The following is a 21,729-nucleotide window of genomic DNA, read 5'->3' as shown; positions in this document are numbered from 1 at the left end:
CGTGTGGAGTGGGTGCAATAACCTTTGTTTCCCTGAGTCAAAAGCAGAGAGGAGGGTGGCCCAGGGCCATTTCCTGGCTGACACAGGGCAGGTGGCACCGGGCTGGTGGCACCGGGGCTGCTCATTCCCGGCACACACTCAGCACCGCAGCTTCCTGCCACCATTTAAATGATGCCTTTTGCTTCCTCGGTTGCTCTTTTCCAGGCTGGGAAGCGCTGACACCCTCTCACCCTCAGCTGTGGTGACCTAAAGAAGTTGGTTGTTTTCCAAAGGCAGGGAATGGCTGGAGTAGGGAGGCTGCAGCTCAGGAGGAGGGAAGCAGCTGCAGGAAGCTGGGAGGGAATGGGCCGGGTCACACACAAGCAGCTGCTGATTCCTAGGCCAGCTCCAGAGTCAGCTGAGGCAAAAGGTGCCAAGCAAAATCTAAGTTCTGGCTGAAGGGTATTAATAACCATGGAGACAATTACCCAATGTTTTGTGTGGGGAATTCAGCTCCCCCTCTTCTGGCTTTTTTAACTTATGGATTGCCATGAACAGAAGTCAATGCTTGGAGGACCCTGTCCTTGCCAAAGCCTATGGGAATTGCTGGTGCCCAGCAGCACTGCCACCCTCACACAGTTGAAAAGCCTCCTCAGTGCCAAATTGTAAAGTAGCTGTTTCTACTTTAAACAAAAATCCTGCCTGCTTTCGAACCACAGCTCTCTGTGTGAAAGGTACCATCTTTCTCACCAGCCTTCACACTTTCCTCCTCAATGCACTTCTGTCCAGTTTCCAGCCCCAGGGTCCTTATTCAGAGGAGAAGCAGACACTGGAGTCCTCACCTCTTCCAGGCCCTGCAGAAACTGCAGATCATTCCTGAAAGCAGGAGCACTGCCCATCACCCCACCCAGCCATACTCTCTCCTTGGCTTGTGATGCTTGGTATTTATGGGACCCATGAACAGCAGAACCTCCAGCCACAGCCTCCTGCTCCTAAGGCAGGCCCCTGGAGCATAAACAACCCAGACAGAGGCTGAAAGTGTGCCAGTTGTGCTGTGGCATGGCCAAGGAGAGCACAGGAACACCAGACCCCTTTGGCCACGCCAGCCCTGCAGCAGCAAAGCCCCGTCTGTGCCACAGGCTCCACGCACGGGATGCGCAGGGAAGCAGCCGCCCCTGCAGCCGGACAGCCTGGGACAGGGGAGCAGGGGACAGGGGACCTGCTCACACCCCAGTCAGCTCCACAGCAAGAGGAGGGAAAGGATTCTGTATTCTCAGCAGAGCACAACTTCTGAGGGTGTTTTACAGTGCTGTCTCACCTTGTTTCATATGTGCAAATTTCAGTCCTGTCTGTCACAGAGCATGGCGCTCATGGACATTTCATACACAAATTAACCCATAAAAATTACTGCATAGAGTTGTGTTCAGTCCTTTGACCTCTTAGCATAACAAAAAATTCATCTGAACCTTTTGCTCATTCACAAACGAATTAATAAGAACACTACAGAAGATGAAATTTAAAATACAGTTTCGAGTATTTGCCATCTTACTTCCATGTAGAACTTTTTAAAGTTCTCGGTGCTATGATCTCACGTTAAGAAATACTTGCTCCTTTTAGAATTGTAAGAACAAAAAGAGAACATAAAACTGTTTTCTTAATAACCAAAAGTTTACCGAATCAAGAACTTGGATATTATCATCCAAAAGTATGAGCCTGACTTCTACACATAAACAGAAGTCTGCTACAGGAATGGTATGTGCATGTTAATGAAAAGTCATTTTACACAACTCTTCAAACAACAAGATTTAATCATTCTCACAGCAAAATCACTTTGTACCTCACCAGTGTTTTCTGATTTTCTTTAAATATAAAACTGAACACTTTTAAAACTGCAGTTTATATCCACATGTTTAATGTGTATTTGATATTCTTTAGAAAGGGAAAATCCATGTCCTATGTGAAATACTTTGTATTATTATAATGAAATGCAGCAAAAAGAACTTGTATTTCCACAGTGTCCTCTCCCAGAAAAAAACAACTTGCAAAGCAAAGCATTTTCACAAATACTTATTTTAACCATCTTCTACAAAGCATGGTTTTTTGGACTTCTAACTTAGATTTGTAAAATGACAAGTTATCATCTCAACAGGAGGAGGAGAAAAAAAATGTAATTATTTTTTCTTTTGGAATCTAGTTCCAAATTCAGACTTTAATTTTCAAAAGATGGAACACTTATATATATATATATTTCTGAGGCACAGAGCAGTTAATTCCTGGATAAATATGGCAAATGTATAACTACAAACCTAAACAGAATTCTTGTTTCTTATCCCTTCATTTCCTTCTGTTCTCCTAACTCTGCTACTAACTTTACAAAAAACATGGAAGTAATGTAGAAATCGTTATTGCTGGAAAGCTATGGCAGGACTCTCATTCTTTGTACAAAAATATTTTAATGTAGATATTTAGAAATGTTACATAGGAGCATTTCAGTGATAAAATATTTTATTAGTGTTTCTGTTTGAGTACATTGAGCTATGTATTGTGACTTTAAAAAAAATTCTCAAGTTCCACTACCCTATCTTTAAATCTCAGACACCACTGGTACAATAAAAGCAGATGCTCTGGAAGAAAAAATCATCCCCAACAGTAAGGTTCTGTACTGCCAGCTGAGACCTGTAAAGCCAGATTCGGGAATGGTGGAGTGTGTATTTTATATATTTGTGCATATCAAAAAGATTATGGGAACTCTGCCAACCATATGTGAATGTGACCAGCCAACTTCATACTGCATCTCACCCAGCTCCTGGCAGGCAGGGGGGTTCATGTTGATACAGTGTGCTGCTGGAACCAGCTCTAGCATTTGATGGGATGACAAGTAGATCCTTTGTGTGTGGGGTTTTGTTACTTGGAAGTATCACCAGCATCACTTACCCACTCACTCCATGCTGTGCAAAAATATCTGTTATTTAAACACTTTTTAAACTTAACAGAGATTGCTGACAAGATATGAGATACTCTGGTTAGTTAAGAACATATGAAACCACAACCAGGAAAATGTGAAATTTTGAAAGAATGAAAGCAAACAGAGAAACTGAAGCAAGCATCTGGTTCAACAAAATGTTAAGAAGACAGTCCTGCTGCAAAAGAAGGACTATGAAGTGTATCAGTCTGTAAGTGTACAATATTGTATAGCAAACAATACCACATCAACAGCAAATGAAACACTGTCACACGACAGAGAACCTTGTGCATGAAATAATACAACTTTTTATTCATGTTTTATAGATTACTTTTATTTATTTTTGCTTTAATAATGCATATTCTGTTCACTCTGTGCAAAATTGGGGACAGAGGTGGGTGTTTAAATCATCTAATGAAAATCAAGCTGAGATGAACATTCAGGCTGAGGGAGAGGCCTATCCAAACCAGGAAAGCTAAAAAGCCACAGCTGCTCAAGACAAAGCTGCTCTCAGCTGTGCCCTTTTGTCCTGCCAGCTGGCACAAACGTGCTCTCCTGACCAGCACTGGGAAGGTGACCTCTGCCAGACACCGGGGACAGGAGGACACCGGGGACAGGAGTTGTTGTGGTGGCTACATAGGGAGACCTGGCCTCAACCGGCTCCAGTCAGTGTGTGGCAAAGAAAGGCACAAATCATTGCAAAGACCAGACTTCTGTTGGTTTGTTTCCTTCTTGTAAATACATTACTGTACACAATGTAAGTTTAAGTTGTAGGGGATCTGGGGACAAAAAATTGCATATTTAACAGAACTTAAAACCATAACGAAAAGTAGGCTGTTCAATCTCGAAGCAAAAATAATCCCTTCAGCCCCAACATTAACATTCATTCCTGGCTATATGAAGTACAAACATCTTAAAATCTGTGACAAAAGACAATTAAAAACCAAAAGTCAAAATCATAAAGCTTGTAAACAGATAATCTGAAATACACTTTATTTATGGAAAAATATCATCAAAATAGTACCACTATGGACTAAACTGCCTGAGTTTTCATTTCACCTAGGATCTTGAAGTAGAGAGCCTTTAGCACAAGAAGATCAATTTCAGTCACAACTAGTGCCGCACAGCACGGCTTTGGGTAGAAATTTTGTTCTCGTTGGTATTTTTGTTGTGCTATCAAAAACTGTTGTGCTAATCCTTCAAATAAAGGGATGTTGAGGCAATTCTTAAATCATTTGGCACAAAGTTATTTTGGCTGGGGCATAAATTTGAGTCTCAGTCATGAAGAATAATGCAACATTCCACCTATCAAGTATTCACTTTGATTGAAGAGCTTTCTTTATGTCATTAACTTCCATCTAAAAACAAACAGAATAAAAAGTATTTGATTAAAATAGATGCTTTAGCAAACTGAGGCACAGTGGTGTCACTTGAAAAGCACGTTCCCTCTTGTCCACAGGTGTCAGCTACAGGCTTTATACCACTCCTATTTTCAGAGATTTCACAAATTGAGGTACTTCTCAACTGTATAAGATGACCATTCACAGCCTCCTCCCTCAGATCATAACAAGTACAGTCATTGAATATACTGCAAGATCTTTCAATCTCTTTAAATTACAACTTTTACAAGCCACACAGCTCACTGCCTGGCATTACTGCAGAATGAGCACTGTGTCCAAGCACCAGCAGCTGCACTTAGAGCCAGCATGGTGGTTGCCTTCTACAAGCATCAAGCCTGTGCCAAGGCATCTTAAAGGCTCTGAAGGATGTACAGCCATGCTTAAAAGGATGTGGCTGAAACCATCAGCAGCCCCAGTTGTATACTTGGTCCCTCTGACAGACACTGGAAACCCTAAGGCAGGGGTCCTGGATTTATCCAAACCCATCTGTTTCAACCTGTGTTCAACTGTACCATCATCAAGGCAGTCTTTAATACGTGGCCTGATAACTGTGCTACTGCATGTCTATCAGAGCATTCTGAAACTAATGCAACTTTTTTTTGTTAACTCTTATCTTCATGTAAAGCTAATAATGCCATCTTATCTAGCATCTAAACATTAACCAGTATAAGCAACATTTGAACTGGAGTAAAAGCATTCAGCTATAAGATCATAATTTTAAACTCAATAGTGCAGGGCATAAAGATGTAAAGTTATCTCTGGATAACTCTGAATAGTCTGGCCTGATAGACTAAATCAACAGTGGCTGTTGAAAATGTTCCCTGGGTTTTATCTGAATAAATTTCAGTTTAAGCTGAACAAGAATTGTGCATTATTAGAAGCCATGTTGCTATGTGGTTGGACACATAAAGTCCTTTAAGCAGCCCTGGAGCATTGACATTGAGGATCCCCAGTTCTGCTACCCTTTGCCGTGTTCCCAAGTGCTTTACAGAGAGGGAACAGTCCAGTGAAATTACCATTCAAATTTCTATCCCTAGTTTGAAGTACAGTTGCCCTATACCATAAAAATATAAAATATAATTGATACCAAACTACTTATCAAGTACATTGAATAGGAGAGTATAGCACAGTATAGATTAGAATGGAATAATTTTTATTGGAAGGGGCCTATAATGACCCTTTAGCCTGACCAGGTTAAAGCATGCTGTTAAGGTCATTGTTTAAATCACTCTCCAAACCCCTAAAAAGCAGGGGGCTAAATCAAACATCCCCAAAACATCCCCAACATTGAAAATAATTCAAGTACCTGCAATCGTAGACGGATCTTCTTCTCTTCATCCAACTCGGAGAGCAACTGTTTAATCTCTTTTCTGTTAAAAGAATGCAAAACAAGCTTGGGATGGAAATGACCACACTAGTAAAATACAGAAGATTATCTCTTGGAGATATATTTACCCCACTTCACTAGTTTGTTTTTTCCCTCTGAACAATTGAAGTCAGCGTACTCTTGTATACTCTAGGCTATAGTAGAGAGAAGTAAAACTCACTATGGGACAGTACCCCGCCCCATCCCACATGGCTAATGCCTCCTAACAGCCCTGCATCCACAGGCTTTGCTCTGGCCTAGCTGTATCAACACTGTATCAGCACCCAGTTGCCTTTTTCCATACAAAATATAGATGTATTGACTGTTGGTGGGTTATAGGAACTGGTAACACAAGTCCTGCCCATCCTATTACATACTTAAGCCACTTAAAATCTGTTTATGCCAGCAATACAATGTAACCTCCAACTTCATTTATAAGACTAAAAGATCCCAAATATGGATTCTCTGTTATTCTTCTTTGTTGGGAAAGGGAACATAGCTATAAGGAGCAGACATGTTCTCATGTTCCCACTGTGTGATCTCACCTTAGGACAGATACCAGTAGGTGGAAGCTGCCCTTGCAAGAAGGGCCGGGGAGACCAGAGGAGCAGGGTCAGCCTGAGAGGCGAGGCCGTGGGGCTTGCTGGCTACATCCAGCTTGAACCATGCCCTCCCGCATCTTCTCCCAAACTCCGCACACCTCTGTTCCGCCACAGGCTCTGCACGCTGCTTGCCCTTTTCTTTTTCCTGCCTGGGCTACACACAACTGACAATGTAAGTGAAGGTTTAGCTTCCAAAGCATTCAATAGTCTCAGGAACATCAAAAGTTACATGCCAGCCCCGGTTTCTCCTAAGAAATGAGCAACTTAAAGAAAAACAAAGGTGCCCAAAACTAAAATAGTAAGATTCAAGGCCATAAACACAAAGGCCTTCAGAGGACCTAGTCACAATTTAAGTATCATGAGCTTCCTGGGAAAATGTGCTAACAGTCAAATAAAAAATCAATTTAATAACTTTAGGAGCTTGTAGCGATTTGTACTACAACTATAACAAATGCACCCCTTTTATTATGATCAATGCAAATGAGTTCCCAGATAGTTATTGACAAATAAGCCAAAATTCACTGCTTATAGCTTGCTAGTTAACTTTTTTAACACCCCAAAAACATCTACTTGTGTCATAACACAGGAAAAAAAAAGCTGGTGGATAGTGCAGGTCTTTTTTTGTGGAGGTTCTCACCCCTGACTATGTTCTGTCACATGAAAATCACTCACAAACACATATGCCAGCTGTGCAGAGTAACATCCATGAAGGCAAACTCAATCAGAAATTGCCACCACTACGCACGAACGGATTCATCCCACCTACAGCTGTGATTTGCAGCACTTACTTTTGCTGGTCTTTCATGGTTTCAATGATGGTTCTTAGCTCCCTAATTTGTGTTCTCAGCTCTTCCAGGGCAGTCTGACCTTGGCTCAAGTGCTCAGTCTTTGGCTTTCCTTCAGTACCAAACAGGGATGGGGAATTTGACCTGTGGCCTGTTGTTCCCATAGCAATTGAGTGAAATCCAGGTGATGGTGAAGGGGATAGTGATGGTTGTACATTACTGCCACTAGCCAGACCTCCTGGTTTTGGAGGCAAGGAAGTTTTATTATCAGACACCTGCAACAAAAAGAATAACATTTAATGTCTGCAGAAAGATTTCTGAAAATCAAACCTCTAACCAATGCTAAGTATTTAGCCACTCTTCAGTAATGCTGAAATTCCAACAGTCAAACATGGACAGTCTTGGCAAAAGCATGATAAATATAGTGATTAGTCATCATCTTTGTATGTGTCCTTCAGAGGGGGTCTAGTTGTGATGCAAAAGTTCAGCAACAGCATTTCCAAGATCTCAGAACCTAGCAGTGAATTAAACCTGGGACAGATGCTCAGTGTTTCTCTCAGATGTTTGTGAGAATATATCTCCATCCATGGATGTCTCCCACAGAGCACAAAACCACGTGGCCAAGAATCGAAGTGATATTTTTTGTAAATTAAATTCATAATTTCCCACCAACTATTGAATGAATCTTCCAAGTTTTTTCAAAAATTAAAAAATGTATTACATGTCCCCCTTAGCATTATGAAAGTAGAAAAATATTAGATTCACTTGTTGTTATGACATATATAGAAAAAAATCGCATGGCTTCAAAATGATATTGATAATAAATAAATGTAGTATACTGTCCTCTGTTAATCAAAGCTTCCATGAATCCTCATAACTACCAATAGCTCTTTATTCCTCCAGGAACTTGACAGAAAAGCACACCATTAACCTATAACCCTGGATTCATGCAGTTAGCTAAAAAGGATTCCATGCTTCTTAACTGTGACCCAGTGCTCTACTTATTAGACAAGCCTCGACTGATATATGCTACATAAAGTGATATATGCTACATAAAGTAATATGCATATAATAATATAATGTGATATAAAATTTTATACTTATTAGACAATTAAAAAATCTGCAGTTTACCAATCATACATGACCATCTACTTCACTGCATGCAGAGAGCAGTGTACAAGTACAGGTATCACAATGGCAAGTGAAGGGAATCTTTGCACTGTTATTTGGCAGTCCTGTGTGTGCTTTACATGGCAGCTACCAGGCATGTTTGAAAATCTGATTTGGACAAGAGTAAGAAAAAGCTCTAGGCAACCTTCCAACTCTCTTTGAAAAAGAGATATTGAAGTTGAAAGGTAAATAGGGCAAAATACTGAGAATTAATGGTATGGAAATGGAAGGAGACACTGAGAGAAAAGTTAGTGATGAGATGAAAATCAGGAAAAGTTATGATGGGGAGAGAAGAGCAGGATCCACCAAGCTGTGCAAAAAACAGTCTTCCCTATTATACTGTTGTAATGTTAGGTTATACAATCATGATTGAGCACAGAACCTGGTCTGGGAAAACACTGAATTCAAGTGTTCTTCACAAACCCAAGTCTGACCATAAATATAAAAAAACTGGTATTATAATCACAAGAAAGCTGAATCACTCTTGTGCCTTGAAAACTTGACTCAATGACCTGAATAGTATTCTTTTAACATTTTATCAAGTAGTTTGTGTATCTGGGTTGGAAGGGACCTTAAAGATCACCCAGTTCCAATCTCCCTGCCAAGGAAATGGGCACCTTTCACTAGACCAGGTGCTCCACATCCCAGCCTGGTCTTAAACATTTCCAGGGGTGGGGCATACTCAACTTTGCTGTTTTGGCACCTATTCCAGTGCCTTGCCAACCTCACAGAAAAGAATTTTTTTCCTAATATCTAATCTAAACCTATCCTCTTTCAGTTTGAGACCATTCCATCATCCTCTCCTATCACTCCATGCTCTTGTAAATAGTCCCTCTCCATCTTTCTTGTCAGCTCACTTCAGGTATTGGAAGGCCACAATTAGGTCATCTCAAAACCTCTCCTTTTCCAAGCTGAACAAACCCAGTTCTCTCAGCCTTTCCTCATAGGAGAGGTGCTCCATCCCTTTGATCATCTCAGTGGCCTCCTCTGGACTTGCTCCAACAGGTCCATGTCCTTCCTGTGCTGGACACCCCAGAGCTGGATGTAGAACTCCAGATGTGGTCGCACCAGAGCAGAGTGGGGTGTGAGAAATATGTAACAATAAACAGATCTTTCATGGATAATAACCCCATATTTCAGTAGGTGCAAGTTTCCTTTGGACTGAAAATAAATTTCAGGCTGAGTTCAAATCTGGAGCAGGCAAGCAAGGCACAACTGGAGTCATTGATCTGAGCATCTTATTCCAGAGCTTAACTGGCTATCAACATTAAAGCCTCAAGTAGCTGTTTTCTAATAGCAGCCATCTCATTTTACAGGAACAACATCTACAGTGCTGTCATGTAACTCAGAAATGTTGGCCCAGCAGTATTCCTTGGTGCAAGTGCTCCCAGAAGAGGGAGCTACATAGCAAAACATTATCCTTATAACTTGATCACAGAAGTGCACGACTTCATCTTTCAAATACTTGTTAAACTATTAGAATGTAGTATTTTTATTATTAAAGGTATTCTTACGTACTAAAAAAGAGTTCCAACCTTTAAAGCCTGACCTACACACTCCTTTTGTAATATTGATTGTGCTATAGTAGTCTACCAATATACAGTAAGAATGGCACAAGCCTGTAAAATGAATACAATTATACCAGTATAAAAAGTGATTATTTTTGCAAATTTAAATTAAAATTTAAATATTTTCTCTGCTCACAGACTCTTCTAATGTAAACTCAATTTAAAGTTGTAAAAAAGACAGGGTCTTTGCTTCTAAAATTTATTTCCCAGCTTCTGTGATTCTGTAAAATGCATTTACACAAGTACTTTTTTCACAGTATGGTTATTTGACACATTTTAACTGTGCAATTCACTTTAGACCTGCCTTTCAAGCACAGAACACTCTTTAGTAACCTTTATCATTTTAAGCTTCTTTAAGTGGGCAGTTACCAGGTGACTGATGAATTAAATTTTAAATATTTCAGTACTGTTTTAAAAAAAGGAGATGCATGTGATAAGGTTAAGCAGAGGCATTCCAATTAACTTACTTGTGATATTGTAACAGTTCTTGATTTCCTTGACACTTCAAGAGTTTTGTGAGTAATGGAAACATGTTCTTCCTTCTCATCTTCAGGACTTGGTGAGTCAAAGAAATCAGGGCTTGAAAGGGATGACTGTATAGACAAACACCACAAAAGAAGAAAAAAGCACAGATATTTTTATTGTACAAGAACTTTTTTAGCTATAATTTTCTAAGTAACAATGCTTAAAATAAGGACTCTTGTCCCCCTACTCCCCCTTTTTTGCATCTTATTTTCAAAGCTAGACTGCTTTCAAAGCATTCAAGAAATAAGGTATGTTTATGAGCTGAATTCAGCATCAATTTACAGCTTTGCACTGCATGATATCACAAGATGCAAGCAGGCAGGACGCTGAGTGCTGTGCCCTGGGGATGCCAGCTCTGTCCCTGGGGTGGCTCTGCCCTGGCTCTGCTCAGAGCAGGTCTGACCCTGCTGCTCCCCAGCGGCCCCAGCCACTGCCAGGGCACGGTGCTGGCACTGCCTTGGGCACAGCCTCTTGGCAAAGGCACAAAAAGGGAAGGTTCTTTCCACCCCTTGATCCTTTCCTCATAGATGTGACAGGGGAAGGAGAACTTCCATACTGCTTTTACATATTTCTCTACTTATGACAGCAGTCAACTTTGAAAGCATTCTCTTTTTTGAGTTCTATTAGTGTCGCAATAATCCTTTCTGCTTCCTTCCGCTTTGTTTTTCTTCAGCAACATGGACCCAGGTAACCATCAGCAGTTGCTCTCATTCCGATATTCCAGAACACAAAAAGCATGGAAACAAACAAACTCCAAACCCCAGAGAAGAAGAAATTGAAAAGCTAAGCAGTGGTTTCCAAAGTACTGCTTATGAGACCAACTTGTCTAAAGATAGATATTAGAGAGTGAAATTTAAATCACCCTTGTATTTAGAACTGTGACCTTAATGAGAAGAAACACATGATAGCTCAGGGAGGGCTGTTGAACAGTGAATGGTCTATTTGTCCTCAAAATCTGGTAAACGGCTCCAAGAAACCAAGAGAAATGCTTCTTTTGGGAAACATTTTCAAAATCCTCAATATTTCACACATATTAGTCTACTCCAAAGATTTTTATAAGGGATTTTTCTGGGCTCAGTCATGTCTGGCAACTAACACTTGGCAGCACCCAAATAAGGGGGTATAAACCTTAGAAGGAAGGGAATGTTTTAAACATCAGTATTCAAAACACTGGCAGTCTTTTGACAGTAATTTTCCCGATCTGCATCTCTGCCTCATTGTACGTGTGAAGGAATGGCTGGGTAAAAGTAGTAAAAACATCAAGGAACACAAGTAAGAGGGGGGGGGGAAATTCAGAAAAGTATTTTTTAAGATAGTTTTTAAAGAAAAGGAAAATTAACTTACAGATGTGAGAGACTGGGAGGGTGGTCGCCTGCCAGTAGCTTTTGGTCTGGTTGTAGTTGGATGATTAAGCTTCTCAGCAATTGGTATTACAGAATCAAAACCTTCCAAGTCTTAAAAATAAAATAGAATTGATTTGGTTTTCTGGCAATTGTCTTCAAAGGGAAAGAATCACATTTTTTTCTAATTTCAAAGAAATGAAATCCCATTTTCCCCACTGTGTCACAGTGTTCTGCACATATTTAGCCACCATGATGGCACTGAAAAAACCTGGAAGTCAAAGGCAGCTGTAATCCAGTCACCCTTGCCAAAAACAATTACCCTTCCATCTCAAACACAATAAAGCAGAGGGGGAACGTGTAGAGGAGCCTTTGGCTTTGTTTTCAGCATAGTGAAAGCTAAATGACATCATGGGTTCTACGGCATGGAATAAACAGTTTCAAAATTTCCATCTGGCTACTGAAGGGGTTAGTAATTTTTTTTTCCTGAATAACTGGAGACATAAGACTTTGCACAGATTGTCTTAGGAACTGTACTGTCAGCTCTGCATTGCAGTAATTGCTCAGGAGAACGCAGAATGAGAATGATCAAGCTGGAAGTGATCTGCAGGTTCCTGGACACCTGCAGCTGGAAGCACCATGGTTTCCAGTAAGTGCAGGTGAGAGGACTATCTCCCTCCAGTAGCCCAGAGGCTATGGTAAGTAAAAGCTCTAATAGGCTCCTGAAGCTGTACAGAGTCCAGGGAAAGCAGGTCTGCTTGAATGCTGTACCAACATCTCCATGGCCAGTGAAAAGCTCTGGGGAAGTGTTTACTGAATCCAGCCACAGGGTAGCATGTTTACGTGAAAGAAAGATGTGGAGGCTCAAGGAATACCACAGCTCATGATCACATGGATAAATCAAATGGCTTAATACCATTCATCTATTTTTATGGGTTGTATCAGTTTCACTCACCTTCATTTCAAAATGCCCTACAGCATATGTTGAGCAGGAAGAAGTCAGAAAACACACAAGAGGTACTTTAGACAAGATAAATCAAAATTCTTCAAAATTACTTTCAGATATGAATCAAATATAGGAATGATATTCATTATTCAGAGACTATTTTTCATTACACACATGTAGGAAAAAATAGCTTTTAACTTAATAGTTCTATATACTAAGCACCTAATTTTCCAAATATTGCAGAACAATAAATCCCTGAAGATCCAGTTTTGTTGTCATATTACAACCAACCATTGTACAAAATTATGCAATGGAAAAACAAGTAAATTAATGGGCCTGTGCAATAAACTATATGCACTGAAAGACATTTAAAGTGATTCCAAGTACTCGTGATTTGTCAGCTAGAAAGTAAATGGGATTGTAGCTTCCTTATTCAGCAATATCCTTCCATCTCCAAGAGATTAAAAAAAAAGCAGAAAAAAAAGAGAGCGCTCTCAATAGCCCTGAAATAGTCTAAGGTTATTCACCTCCAAATGCTACTCTATTTTTGGAGTGACTCTTCCTATATATAACCAGTGACCCCACTGTCCTCTACCATGTGTTTTTGTCATTGCTCTTGCTATTGACTGTTGCAGCCTGTGTGCAAAGGTAGATCACCCACCCAGTCTGTCAGGGGGATTCTGGCAATCTGAAGCCTCAATTGTACCCAACATGTCAGGTGAGGCCACAGTGCTTTAAGAGTTAAAATTAGCTAATTTTAGCAGATTGCACAAAGCCTATACGGAGTACTACAGAACTTCAGGGTTTCAGGAGAGCAGAAGCAGAAGGGAAAAATTTGTTTTCTGGGGAAAAAAATAGCAAGCAACTATAAAAGTTGGTTTCTATTAATATCCAGTTTTAAGCTGACCCATAAGATAGCCAAATGAGTTAAGATCACAAAGCAAATCAGTAATCAATATATTAACATATTGTCTAACTTTAATCTTCACTACTGAGTTACTTTGCTAAATGGCACAGCCAAAATGTAATACCATCAAAAACATACACTCCCTCTAAATGGGTCACATGAGCAGAAATGGAGGCTGAAGCAATCCTTCCATTTGCCCCAGCCACTCTCTCCTGCTTTACTGTTTTTTACTATTTTTTTTCCCTGAGCAAGCTTTAATCCAGCTCATTTTTCAGTGGCATGTGCCAGGCCATGCAAACACTTGCACTGAAGGAAGGATCAGTTACCACAGGACTGATTCAAGCTGCCCAAACTGAGAGGAAGAGCAGACTTCTGCTTTGGGGGCAGGAAATTGGCAGAAGTTATTCTGCAGCCTAGGAAAGCTGAGGTGCATGACTTCCCTGTCCCCATTGTCCATTTCTTTTGTCTACACAGGAGTATGAAAGGAGATTGGCGAGGTGGGAGTCAGTCTCTTATCCCAGGTAAAAAGCAACAAGAGAGGAGGAAACAGCCTCAGGTTGTGCCTTGAAGTTTAGTTAGAGGAGGTTTAGATTGGATACTAGGAAAAATGTCGTCACTGAAAGTGTGGTCAAGCATTGGAACAGGTTGCCCTGGGAAGTGGTAGAGTCAACTGCTCCTCAAGGTATTCAAAGAATGTGCAAATGTGGTGCTTAGAGAGATGGTTTAGTAGTGGTCTTGGCACCACTGGGTTAATGGTTGGACTTAATTATCTCAGAGGTCTTTTCCAACTTTAAAGATTCTATCATTCTGTAAGTACCACTGTCCCTTTCTCTGCTCTTACAAAAGGTAACTACACTGAGATGGAAAACAATCAATGAAAAAATAGTGAAGTCATTTAATTCAATGTCTTTCTTTGGCTTAAATAAACTAGTAAAAAACCTAGAGTTCTATATTTGATCAGAATAAACCACTCAGGTTTAAATTGTAAAATGTATTGATAAACAGAAAATGTACAGATTTGCATCCTTGAGACCCATAAGCATTTGCAGACATAATTTGCTCCATGCATTTTATAACTACCATGAAAGATGAACATTTATGTGCAAAACTTACATTATCAAGAAATATTGGGAATCCTACATTTTTTCCACTTCTGAATGCATTTTTGATAGCTAGAAAAATAAACTAAAGCAGCCTATACCTGCACTGAATTTTAAAGAGAGTAGAACAGGGGCTATAAAGGCTCCACAGGTTGGCTCTGCTGCCAAACTAGTGAAATGACAGCCATTCAGTTGATACTCTGAATGAAATTCTATTAAAGTATAATGGACAACACTTGGTACAACAATAAAACAGTAAATCCACTTCCAGCACTCTTATATGTCCTTTTTCTCTCCGTTTGTCCTCCTTATTTAGATGTTGTTCTTCCTCCCAAATCTGCTCTGCATCTAAGGCTATCACCACTTCCCACAATCATCACCTGTGGAGATATTCATTCAAGAAAATTCCCACCCAGTGAACTGGTAACAGAGCCACTCACAAAACTTCTGCCATGCTGTCATATATGCTGTGGAATCAGTAATTCACTTGTGCTGGTTATTTGATTATTTTTTGCTGGTGGAAAGCAAGGCTTTATGGTTCTCACTATATTAAACTCACTGAGGTCATTAAATGTAGGCATTTTGATTTTAGTTTGTATTTCTGGAGCTATCAGAAATTGGGAGCTTAAATTTACATACTAAAGAAAATGCACAGCCTTCCTGACAGGGTCCAAATGGAATTTTACTAAAGAAAAAGCCCAGTCTACTGTATTCACAGCCACATTAATTGTGTACAGCAACATCAGCATCCAGCAGACCTGGACTCTGCACTGGTCCAGCTTTTTCTTTGTCTGGTAATAACAAACAGTAAGGAAGAGTCCAATAAACATGTAGAACATAGAGATGGCACCCATCAATTAAGTACCTAATTAAAAAACAGTTGATATTTGTTCTACAAATAAACAGATGCATTCATCATTATTACTGTCTCACTGATCAAGCTGGAAATCCATGTAATTCATGAGATGGGAAGAATGGCATCAGAATAATTTTAATATATCAGTGTAGTACATAAAGTCTGGCTTACTGAGCAACCATATTTCCTGAATATGAAAAAATGTTAGCTGTGCAAGAATTGTTCCTTGGTATCCTTCCATGCACCTTAAGAATAGAATATTTCCCCCCGTTGCTATGTTCATCTGGAAACATGGTTATTTAAAGGATGATGTTGGGATTTTTTTAAAAATGCCCAGATCCAGGAAAACAATTATTTAGAGAAAAAGTTCTAAACTCATTAGACTTGTACCTTCCTAGAAAATGACCTTTAGTCCCTGCCCCCTAAAAGACCCCAGAAATAAAAAGTTAAGTGGTTATGCTTCCTTCCTTACCCCTCTTATTCCCTGCATTTACTATTCTGGCATAAAATGTAGCTAGGCTTTATCTTCCATTTTGGTTTTTTAGTATTTGGGCAAAATAATTTCTACCGAAATTACGACAGAATTTTTTTTGAATTAGTAGAGAGAATTCCCCTTGAATATCTGAAATGGGAAATTAATTATAAGAGAATCAACACTTTCAAAATGCTAATGGTGAGGTTTTGCAGAACAGAAATACAGCAGGGCTGAAGGAAATGAGGCAAAATTGGCATTCAGTTCATTTGGAGAAGATTATGTCACAAAAGCCAGAGGTAGATTTCATTCCATAATCATCTTCAATACATTTAACAGGTTGACAACAGGCATGTGCAATAGTATATATACTGTCTTTAAATGCAATAATCCATAAAGGTGTCAAATGAGACACACACTGCGGACAAAAACTTCTGCAGTAGTTCCCATTCAATATATAGTAGAAATTTAAAACCTCAAATAATCTGAATGTTAGTTGGAATTTCAGAACACTATAATTATTATAACTACTTCGAGTATCCAGATTCTGCTACTCCCTCCCTGCTGAACAGCATTGTACCCTTTGAGGAAGACAGCCATACACCCAGCCAGGGTCCAGGCAGCAAATCTCACTCAGAATGAATCACAGACTGTTTTCTAAAGATTTGGGTAATGCAGTTTTAGGAGGAGAGCTCCCTGGCTGCAAGGCTCCTTTATTCAGGAGTGCAACAGGGATGTGCCAGGGAGGGCTGCCCACCCAGCTCTGTACCTTGGGGTGAAACAGCCCAGCTCACCTGGCTTCCCAGGACTGTCACTGCACAGCTGCTGTGACTTTAGGACAACCTCTCCTAAAGCACCCAATTATATTCTCCCATTTCAGTCCTGACTTTTATCACTTTAATAGCTGAATGTAGAAATGAGTTGCCATAATGAGCTCTGCTAACCACTTGCCAGTGCCCTCATAAGGATTTTATTTTTAACAATTCAGAACATGCCAAGAAAGAACTGAAAGGTCAAGAAAACTGAGGAGCTAGAAGAAATGGATATGCTGTTTTCAGGCACCTCAACTTGATACGCATGGCAACCAATTTAAATTTCTAGTTTACTGCTTTTTTCTGGACCCTTCAGGGCAAGAGCTCTGCTTAAGTTAAATAAAGGACCATTACCATATTCCTGATTACAATATTTACAGTCCAGAACTATGTTTATGGGTGATTTTGACTCACTGACGTAAATATTGCAACTTAAAACAGTTGGGCAATTCTGTTCCTTTGCTTTGCCCTATTAAAATGAGCTTGAATAGCAGCATAGAAAAAGGTTTAGACAGATTTTGATCTTCATTATATGTGTCACATTTTGTCCTCCAACCCTTATATTTAAAAACCAGTATTTTCTGATTTTCCAACATTCATTCTGTGTTTTCAGGCAAAATAATTATGATATCTCACAGTAAAACAGCCTGTGATTTAAAGACAAATGTGCTCCATTCTACAACATTTCACCAGAAATATCCTCCATCTTTTCCCTAGTGTGGCCCAAATCTTATCACTTTTTCTTGCAGTCAGAGGCACAGCAATCACCTCTCCTGACAAAATACAGCTCTAGAGCAACTGCAAATACAGTTCAAGGAAACTTGATATACTGAAGATTTTTTTGTTTGTTTATTAGATATTTTCAAGAGGGTATTTTTTACTATCCTTTCAGGCAAGCTAGCACCAATCTTGCAGGGAGAGACAGAAAAAAAAGAATGGGTAATCACATGGCTTTGGCCAGTACTCCATGATCCACTAGCAAATACTCTGCAGATTAAAGTCTGAGAAAGTGCTAAAAAACCAGATCTGCACTGACCAGCTTCCAGGGAAGCTCTTACAATATTTCATACCATCATTGGATGTTTCAGTAGGAATCAATGAAGGCATATGTGCCTTATGTTAGCACTGGTGAAGATTATTAACTGCTTTCATAAATACTAAGCAAAATGTGTAAAGAGCCAGGAAAAATATTGGAAAGATGTGTCCACTTGGCTCTGTGCAATCAGTCTTTCTGCAAAGCACAGAAACTTCTTTTTGTGGGGATTAACTGATCATTTCCACAGCAGATACATTATTTTTAATTCTTTGTGGTTTTTTCCTAAATCACTAGCTTAAATCCATATGGATTTAAGTATCAGTTGATGCAAAAGCAACCCTGCTTTGGACAGACAAGATTTTTTCAGGATTCCAGAATTCTAAAGTGTGCGTGTGCGTGTAGTTAGAAGATGTGGGATTGATTCTGACTTGCAGGAATAACTCAATACCATTTTTTGGAAAGCATTATTTTTTGATCCACTGTTTTGGTAGGTACAGTGGCATTTGGTCAGTGCTCAACCCACTACGTCCCTAAGCTATTCTATCTGCTAGATGTTTCTGTCATCACACTAGCCCTCATATACAAAATTCTTTATGAAATGAAAAAGAAACACATCAGCTAAAGAAAGGTCAAGTTATGCCATAAGGCATGAATTGAAGCTGTTGAAATCAATGTAGTTCTATGCAGGAACAGCAGTTTGTAGAGCAGGGTTTATTGTCAGTGTAGTTAGTGTTGCTTTAGAAGCATTTTAAAAGCTCAAAAAGCCACAGCCAATCCAGAACAGTGTTGGTAGAGATGTGCAGATGCAAGATTGTGATTTAACCACAGCCTTGGATATATGACCACACATTTTCCACTGAGTGTCCCTGAACACTCTTCAAATTTTTACTGTATGTTTGCTGCGATCTTTTTCCTTTCAGACTAGAAAGCCATACTAGTATGTTTCTAAATGCTTTTGCACAATGAAATAGATGCATTACACTTTGTGATGACAAAATCTGTCTCCAAGAACAAGTTAATGAATCCAGAGCATTGACAAACGCCACATGTAAACTGCACGTCACCTTCATCACTAAAATTTCTTATGATACATTAAATGATAATGATTTCTCATTTCAGTACTATGATGCAAGGTTTTCTGTCACAGTATATTCAATTTCAACTTTTAATAAAAAAAAAATCTGTAATATCCATTTAAACTTCAGCATTCTATGAAATGCTTCTTTTTGTATTTGCTTGTTAGGCATTGTAAACTAAACCAAAGACAGGATAGAAAAGAAATGGAAAAAAAAAAAGCCTTACCCTCATGAAATGAAGAAGAGTTAGCCATGGCAAAGAGATGTAAATAGGAAAAGTTGAATGCAAGATGTGTGGAAAGGAAAGTAAAGACATCACTGAAAACAGGGAAAAAGAAAACAAAAGGAAAAGTGAGGAGGAATGGGGAATGGTTCCTCTTAAATAATATAATCTGAAGTTTTCCAGTGGTTTTGTAAAGAGTGTGAAAAAAGTAAATGCATGGACAACAGAAATAAGAGCTGCCATTATATCTATAAGCAGCAGTGATGTTGCTAAGCAGAATTTTTTCTTGTCAGTGCAGTTTGGAAAATTGTAATCGGTACTGAATTATCACCAAGAAATTTACATGTGAAGTCACAGCTCTGCTGAACATGTTAAGGAAACCAAGTCATGCATGAGCTAATAACTTTTTTATATATGCAACTCACAGAACATTATTAACAGTATTGCACATCACTTCAACCTTGCTCAAGCATTTGTGATTTTCCCAATTGGTAAAGTGGGGAAGAAAATGTTTTTAATGGTGTGGGGTTTTCTGGTTAGACAACACTGATCCACTGGTAGAATATGACTCAGAAAATAAACAGGAAAAAACCATTTACAAGGGATCTAGACAAAATGCAAGTTTGGAATCTGGATTCCCAATTCACAGCTCAGCATATTGCTGCTCAGTTGTTGATGGCATTATTGATTTCATTGTTGCTGATCACTTGTTTGTTTTTTGAGAGATGGCATATGGAAGAGCCCTTTATCTTCTCCATCACAGAGGTTTTGGTATCATCATAGTAAAGAAAAGGAACCAACTTAGAAATCCTTAAAAAGGCTTCACAGAATAAAGAACTGTTCTCAATCCAGCATTAGTTTGGTTTGCTTTAATAACCAAAACTGTGTCTCTATTGTTTTTTCTCCATCTCTCTGCTCTGCAGGGAAGGAACAAGAGCTTTAGACTGGGTATAGAACTAAGAAAGTGACAGCCAGCTTAACATCTCTAGTGCAAAGTAGCCAGGAGGTGCTGTGGTATTCACTTTCAGTGCACAATTTACCATCAGTACTTTGCAGAAGCATGAAAGAGGGTGAGGCAACTTGCAAGTGATTGTTGCTCTCCCCCCTGTTCTCCCTGAGAGCTCTGAGTGACTGGGAATGGTATTGGACTAATGGAACAATAAAGAGGAGCCCAGCTACCAGAATGGTCATGCATCCAAGCTGCTACAAAGGCCATTTAACTTCAATTTTTATCAAAGGCTACTGCTAAGTCACACCTTGGCTGTCACATAGGTTCACTCTAACTTGTTGTGTAAATTTGGATTTCTGAAAAGACACCAAATGGTAGATTTAATCAAATCCCTTTTGAGAGCATGGATGAGCCTCAGAGAAGCTGAGGTTGTCCTTCTACAGAGCACATGATATAGGGGCAAAACCAGTAAGATATATCACAGTTAAATGTTATCTGGACCCACACAGCCAGATCTAGCAGTGTTTTGGAACACACTAGACAACTCCACTCACATATCCATCATCTTTTCTAATAACTCATGTAGCTACAAGACTTTTCCAGCCCATTGTTCTCTTTGTAAATAAATTGAACAAATCACACACTTACCATAAATCTCTACAATTACATTGCACCATAAACTGCTCTGAACTCCAAACCTCTCTTCATAGGAAAAGACATTAATACACTCTGAATTGGTTTTCCTTATTAAGCCTTGATTTATTGCTCTGGCCTCTCTTAAAATGCCTTTTATTTATTTGACAATATTTTACATAAGCTGTCAAAAGCTGCCTGAAGATTTACAACAGTTCTGATCTCTGGATCCTCTTTCAATTCAAACCCATAATTTATTTATTTTTTTCTTTTAACAAGTTGTCTAACAGGCCAGAACAACATGATTTGCCCTTGTAAATGCCATTCTCGTTTGACCCTATCAAGTTATACTTATTTAAGTACTCACACTATTTTATCCTTGAGCTCAATAGGTTCTCTGTGTAAGTGGTAACAGGAGGACATCAACTAAACCCTTTGCAACATGTTATGGTTTGGTTTATGGATTCTTGTTGGCTCCTATTCTGCATCTAAAAAAAACCCTAAACAACACAAATTCCTCCCTCTGCTACCCTCTGCTCCCCCTGCATGTTCTGGAAATGAACAAGAATTTCTATAAATCAGTTTTCCTGCCTGACATGTTAAGAACAAAACCAAATAAAACGATAACCAACAAAACATAAAAAAACAAAACACTCTAAGCTTTTATCCTGATAGTGATTCCAAAGAAACTAGAACAAGGAATAAAAAACTTTACCTCCATCACTCACAGGTAGCATGTGCTACCAGCACTCATAATTTTCAAGTAAGCAGAGGCTTATGTGCTTTGAAGCAAATTTGTAAACACAGTTAAGAAACACTAAATGGTAGAATTTGTCTGCATTTCCATATCATTCTTTCTAATAGTCTCGACAATAAAAATGTTCATGCAATTTATCACGAGCTTCTAGCTTTCCATGTTTAAGCCAAATGAAAACCTGGGAAAAACATATTACCTGCTACTCCAGAAGAACCATAGCAACAGCAGAAGCTTTACAAAAAGCAGATCTATGTATGCTGGAAAG

The 21,729-nt window shown here is 39.2% G+C and overlaps 1 protein-coding gene across 3 annotated transcripts in view; it reads right to left on the bottom strand.

Annotated features, from left to right (window-relative positions):
• Window positions 1-3,652: 3,652 nt before the first annotated feature.
• Window positions 3,653-21,729, bottom strand: part of SH3KBP1 (SH3 domain containing kinase binding protein 1) — a 211,470-nt gene continuing 193,393 nt past the window's right edge. For all 3 annotated transcript variants that reach the window (XM_036382203.2, XM_036382221.2, XM_036382211.2), the window contains 5 exons: window positions 11,702-11,811; window positions 10,300-10,425; window positions 7,098-7,369; window positions 5,648-5,711; window positions 3,653-4,299 (listed from right to left, as the gene is read on the bottom strand). In XM_036382203.2, coding sequence (XP_036238096.1) covers window positions 4,258-4,299; window positions 5,648-5,711; window positions 7,098-7,369; window positions 10,300-10,425; window positions 11,702-11,811 — 614 coding nt within the window. In that variant the 3' untranslated portion in view covers window positions 3,653-4,257. The remainder of the gene's footprint in view (window positions 4,300-5,647; window positions 5,712-7,097; window positions 7,370-10,299; window positions 10,426-11,701; window positions 11,812-21,729) is intronic.

This window comes from Molothrus ater, chromosome 2, assembly GCF_012460135.2.
Source record: "Molothrus ater isolate BHLD 08-10-18 breed brown headed cowbird chromosome 2, BPBGC_Mater_1.1, whole genome shotgun sequence".
NCBI lineage: Eukaryota > Metazoa > Chordata > Aves > Passeriformes > Icteridae > Molothrus > Molothrus ater.
This window is presented reverse-complemented; position numbering and strand designations above follow the sequence as displayed.